The following is a 6,540-nucleotide window of genomic DNA, read 5'->3' on the forward strand; positions in this document are numbered from 1 at the left end:
ATTGCATACGCTGACCCTAATTGTTTGATTTGCATATACTGGTCACATTTGACTGACTAGTACTGTTCTAGTAAAAAATGATCCGGAATCGAGTGTTATTCAATTATCGACAAAACATTATACTTTATTTCATGTATTGTTTACCAGACGTCGGGTCAGGTTGTCAAGTTGAACATACAAAGCTTATAAAAAAAAAAAGATATACATGTAATAGGACTATATCAAAATAATGTGTATCAATGATTTGCTCCTGTTTTGCATTGGAAACGAACATAATCACCATGTAGAGGGTTACGGGTGGGTGGTGGAGGGTGGGTTAAAGGAGACACGAACCCTCTCCCGGGGACCGTTTCATAAAGATGTTCGTAAGTTAAGAGCGACTATACAGTGCGTATCAAAAAAAAAGTTTACACTTTGAAAAAATCCTGTAAAATTACACATTTGTAATATTCTGAAGATTTTTCCACATTTTAACATTGGTGCAGATCCATTTAAGCAAATGACGATATAACTGTCGAAAAATATTTCCGCTTGAGTGAGCACCACTTACTTTTGAAAAGTTAGTGAAAAATGATTTGCGCATAACTTTGAAATAGTTTAGCAAATAAAAGTAGACCTTAATCATGAAGAACACGTGGAATTTAGCTAGTAAAATTGATTTGAAGATATCTTTTACCTTTTAAAACTTGTTTCCTTGTCCAAAACAATTCGAAGAGTGCATTGCGCCCCAGTCCACTCCCCCACACAACGAGGCCATCGAGACGTTATTTGCTTTACACTGAGCTGTGATTTACATTTAATAGCTTAGGCTTGATTTTCATTTAGTTAATCATTGTCAAGCTTGGGAAAAGTGTGGGGAAACAAGTATTAAATGAAAAATGAAATGTAAACCCACTTTAAATGATAAAAACTTAGTGAAAAATGCTGGATATGTCTGATATAAACTTTTGTTCAGATTCAGTTATGTCCTCAGATCCAGCTGGCACAAAAAGGGTGAAAGATTGTGCTTACTAAATGTTAAAATTTCAATTTGGGTGGCAAAATAGTTACAAAATGCTTGAAGGTATCCGTTTTATTTCAATTGACTTAAAGTACAAGGGAAATGTACGAGAAATGTTTCGCAGGGTAAGTTTGATTTCGCCCTTTCCCCTTGACACAGCGTGAAAACGAGCATTTCTGCGCAAACAGATTTCTGCGAGCTTTACAAAAATGGACAGTACTCACTCCATTGTAACATTATGTCAAAACCTTTACTTTCATTGGATAGATGAGACCCAAACCCAAGATTATAAGTGGAAAAAAAAACCCACATGTCGCATATTCTTTAATTCCCAGGGCTTTTTCAAAGTGTAAACTTTTTTTGATACGCACTGTATAAGAACGACTGGATCCTATCTTGTGGTAAATGGTATACACCAAAATGTTCATTGGCGGTGGTTTAGCGCGTAAGAAAGGATCACCAGTCGTTCGTAAAGCCGCTCTTAACTTACGAGCAACTTTATGAAATACCCACCCGTTGGCACAAAGTCGGATACTAAAGTATTACCCTGTGGTATGCGGTGTCCCCTCCCGCGCCCCTTTTTCGAAGATTAAGGGTCGAAATATATCACTTTTTTACTTTTTCGCATGGAACCAAATGTCTAAAATCCTTATATTTCCCCTATTTTCTCCTTTTTTCCTTGGTCGTGAAACTTGTGGGGTCCATGGGGCTCAAGCCCCTCCCATCTGTATGCCAATGCATCATGTGATTTGGCAAAATATAAAGCGGTGAGTTTAGATCAAAGGTGATCTCTACATAGTCGAATAATATTTTGCCAGTATTGTTTCTTATTATTTTGTTCATTACAGTGAACCGATACATATTATACTGTCAGACCACGTATTTGACCTTTGATGACCCCCATAATCTGATTATCAATTCATCTTGTATATAAAAAACCCGCCATGCTGATTCAAGGATTAATAAAAACATAATGACAAAATTATAATCACGTGACAATGTTCCCCTTTTCACGCTCATCGGTAATTTTTAATGTTTTTTTTTTTTTAACATGAAAATTATAGGCGTCATTAGAAACCAAAAAACTTTTTTTTTAATTTCGAGGATAAATATAAAATATGTATTTTTTCAACTTCTGTCCATTTCAGCAAAGCGACCCCTTATGTATAAACATGAATATCGAAAAGGGTCAATCATTTTCAACAAATTTATCATAACATGTGCCCATCACCTCTCAACAATTGAACAGACAAAAATAATCACGGACTAAAATAGTAGCTAAATTCTTAGTAATATACGTTATAAAAATAGTTTCAGTACAAAAAAATAAGAATCTACATGATACGTTTGACAGAGAACCATATCATAACAATTAAATTTTAAAATGTCTCACATTCGTATATGTTGTAGTATCAATATATAAGCTCAATGCATTTATGACATAAACAATTATTACAAAGTAATGCTGTATTTCAAATCATTTGTTTCATATACAACAGGGATCCATTACAGAAAGAATTGAGATCAAACACAACTTCTAAAATCAATCGCTAGTTGATTTTCAACCAATGTAAATAATGCTCATTCGGTAACCATGGTAAACGTCATTATATAAATCTAACGCAAAGGTCATGATAGTAGTTTATGTGCATTGACCTGAAAATGTTTGATAATAGTAACAGTTATTATAAAACTATTCCTTCTTTGGGTAATGCATTTAAGCCGACAGGCATATTTTACTTTATATTTCAGCCGTTTGTAAGATTGAGCTTAAATCTAAAAATAACTTAATCGTGTTTATGAAAAAGTCTTCATGATGAAAGTTCGAGACCACATTGCTATTCCATTTATAATTGTGGTTTTCAATGGTATGGTAATGGTAACCATATTTAAGTGACTTAATTGGTTTGGAAACATCAATCATGTTAATAAAATGAGGAACTGAACCACAAAATGACAAAATAGTGCGTTGATTAGCGTAGATGGATATTTCATTTCCAGTTTGTCCGACCCCTTCATCGATATTCATCCCGATGTTGTCTATATATAGGCCTATATCTCTATCAAATTGTGACGGCTTGATGATAATATAGTTCATGAACTAAGGGGTAAACATTAGTAAAGCAAATTACTCAGCTTTATTACTATCAACTTCAAAAAATAAAAAAATACCAGATACAAGTGGATCAGCGATTCAACCATGTAAACGCTTTCCGATAGCTTCTCTTAAAATCATAAATTTATCTTTGTGTTTTTATCATTGAAGACATATTTATGAACGAGGACAAAATGGATTCTATATAAATCATTATCGAGTTGTTTGCTTTGAGTATCAAAACATGTGAAAGGATTTACATATGTATAAATATATATGATAAAAATAAATATGCTCATATAGATGATAATTCTGTACCCTCGCTACCGTAATACAACTTTTTCGTAGTTACAGTTTGTACAAAAATCAGATAATAATAAATTTACACAAGCAGATGATTTCATTTTCAGAATCAGCACGTCTCATAAGCGATATCGTCTATGTTCATAACATTCGGCAAAGACCATGTATAGATTTGCACTTCTACGATAATATCAAATAATGCGAAACGTCTGGATAACTGTATTGTATTTTACACAAGTTTTGTATTTAATTATTTTTATCTTAAATTTATTCCCCATCCCGAAGAAAGAAAAAAAAGGAAAAATACAAAAGACCTTAAAAGTCAATTCTAACTCATCTACTCTATTTAGACTATTTATGTATTTCAGAAGTTTTACTTTTATAAGCACTATGTTTCAATAGACTCCTTTTTCAAAAGGAAATGAAGCAAGAAGAAAAGCTACTTTAAATATTTACAGACCCTGTATAATCACACATTTTATTTTCAGAATCTTATTTATATAGAATGAATCATTTTCATAGAGCTGAATTAAAATTATTGAATCCCGCTATTGGCCCATCTCTTGGTTATAGATTAGGGTATTTTATCCTTATCTTCCGATCGAATATCGCAGCTGTAAAGGGCACAAAAAGTAAGAAAAACTGAATAAAAGTGGAGAAAAGAAGAAAAAATAGTATCAGGAACAACCACATGAGCTACTCTAAATTGGAAGGGGCGCAATTGTATCACTTACCCCGGGTGCCGCTATTCCGAAACGCCACTTTGGGGTAATTTATACGTCCTCAGTTGAGAATGTTTTTGTCGGGGAGCATAGCTTTGTAAAAATGTCTTTTATTCACGTTTTCGTGCATCTTAAATGAATTTCATTGTTAACGAATCAAGATAATCTCATCCAGAACTGTTTTTAATAGCGTTCAAACTGCACTATCTCTTGATAAGGGCTATACCGTCTTCATCGTGTTCCTGTTCTTAATTCCGCAAACTCTTGAAAATAAGAGCTCTTTATATTTACTAAAATTTACTAAAATTTATTAAATTTGTTAATACCAAGACACTGTTATTGTTAGTACTGTTGAAATATCACTTCACACTTCCTTGTTTGCGGCTAATATAGTTCGATATGAGACTAGCTGCGTCTTTTCGTTCGATGGCTTTTACTGCTTCTTCAATGTAAGCCAATGTATAGCCCATACTTTCACAGCAGTCTAGTAGAGTTATCGTTGGACGGGAGCTGACGATAAAACGGTGCATGAGATGGTCCAGACCTAGATAGCGTGCTAACATGCTCCAGTCGTTCCCATACTCTGCTAAATCATCAAGAAGCTGACTCAGGTCTTCCTTCAACCCCTGTGGTATGGAAGTAGATTGTGTGGCTTGGCCACTCCCATCCGTGCTCGTTTCACTCGTCGTTGTCGAGGATGAGGCCTCCCCTTCCGACCCGCCCTGATATTTCTTCTGAAAGCCGCGGGGTGTGGTCCGGGAGAGTGGGGCGAGGCGTTGTCTGAGGAGGGAGGCGTGGTAGTGTCGAAGGCTCTGTTTCCTTTGCGCCTCGCGGCGTTCCGACGTATGGCGGGCGGGAAGCGGGTAAAAGTCAAGATGCACGTAGGCATCTTCCCCTGCAATGATGGAACCCCGAGAGCCGGGAGCTGGTGTTATGAGGTGTTGAGATTGGGCCTGCCACTTGGCAATGTCGAACGGCGTGCAGTATGCACCATGCTCCTGCCAACAAACAATGACAAATACTTTGACATGCAAAACAAGATGCACTAAAAAAACAGAGAACATACATTAGAGAAGAAAAACAATAATGTAAACAAACAGCGATCAAAATAATACCAAACCCTATCCTTTCGGGGAGGGGTGTCTCATCAGCACCTCCATGATTTCCCTATACTGTATAACACCCATGGACTTACAGGGAGTTGCCAATATGGTCTACCAAGCCGGGCCCTAACTTTTCTAACACCGTGTAGAAAAAAAACGTAAAAAATACCATACAAAATTATGGTCGTGATTTTTTGCATGGTCAGCCCGCCCCCAACCCCCACACACACACGTTTTCAAAACCGTTCCGCAGCACCTGTATCATTCTGTAAGCCCCACTTGGCATATTACACATAAGGACAACTACAAAGTTGATTAGTTTTGTAAACATTTCATCCACGTACAATCTATTGACCTTTTTTTCTAGGCCTACACCCATGAATGAAAAAAATACGACTTTGCCGATGCATTACTAGGATTGTGAACAATAGAGACATCGTTAACACCAGTCAAACTTTAAATTATATAATAAACCCTTCACCACTGATCATGATATTATATTCCTTCATAATAACTAAAGTGCTTACTAATGCAAAGCATAATGAATTTAAACATTATTCAATTAAATCTAGGTATATACAGTGAAATATAATTATGTTGGTCATCAGTGCGAAAACCCATTCGTGAATGAATATCTATTGAATATTTTAATGTAAAATTAATTAATAAAGAAAAAGCAACACAAACCTAGACATTTTGTTTTAAAGGAAAGAACGTAAACACAAAAGGGAAAGGGAAATAACATAAAATAATCTAAATGAAAAAAAAAAGACTTCAAACCATGTATGAAACGCATAGAACAATAAAAAACAACTGCACATTACGAGATAAAAGTTCAAAATATTAGTCCTGGAATGATAAAAATGCTTCCCGAAAATTTCAAGAAGGAAAAAGATACGGGTTATAAAATAACGACAAAAGGAACGAAAAACAAAGAGAACAGAGTGAATGAGAATACTAATGAAATAAAGAGAATGGGGGAAGATGAAACAGAAAAGGAAATAAATAAAGATATAATGGGGAGAGATAAGGAGAAAGAAGAGATCGAGAGAGAGAGAGAGAGGGAGAGGGAGAGAGAGTAGAGATATATACTATGATTAAAGAGAGGTGCAGATGATAAAAGAAAAGAAGCAAATTCAACATGACGAGCAATCGATCATTGGGTATGATTGTATCATGGACTACATGATTGTACTAATCACCTGCTTATGTCATCATGAAATCATACAAAACTACGAAAGATGAAATTATTTTGATTTATTTTATACCCGGGCAAACCCATTAGTTAACCTGTAGTATGTCACTCGTCTTATTTTC

General features: G+C 35.3%; 1 protein-coding gene across 6 annotated transcripts in view; it reads right to left on the reverse strand.

The window, feature by feature from the left end:
- Positions 1-288: 288 nt before the first annotated feature.
- LOC129264688 (uncharacterized) overlaps positions 289-6,540 on the reverse strand; it is a 39,298-nt gene continuing 33,046 nt past the window's right edge. For 5 of the 6 annotated variants that reach the window (XM_054902604.2, XM_054902603.2, XM_064102316.1 and 2 more), the window contains one exon: positions 289-5,118. In XM_054902604.2, coding sequence (XP_054758579.2) covers positions 4,480-5,118 — 639 coding nt within the window. In that variant the 3' untranslated portion in view covers positions 289-4,479. The remainder of the gene's footprint in view (positions 5,119-6,540) is intronic. The other variant, XM_054902605.2, reaches the window with a different exon arrangement.

The sequence above is a fragment of the Lytechinus pictus genome, chromosome 7 (genome assembly GCF_037042905.1).
Source record: "Lytechinus pictus isolate F3 Inbred chromosome 7, Lp3.0, whole genome shotgun sequence".
Classification (NCBI taxonomy): Eukaryota; Metazoa; Echinodermata; class Echinoidea; order Temnopleuroida; family Toxopneustidae; genus Lytechinus; species Lytechinus pictus.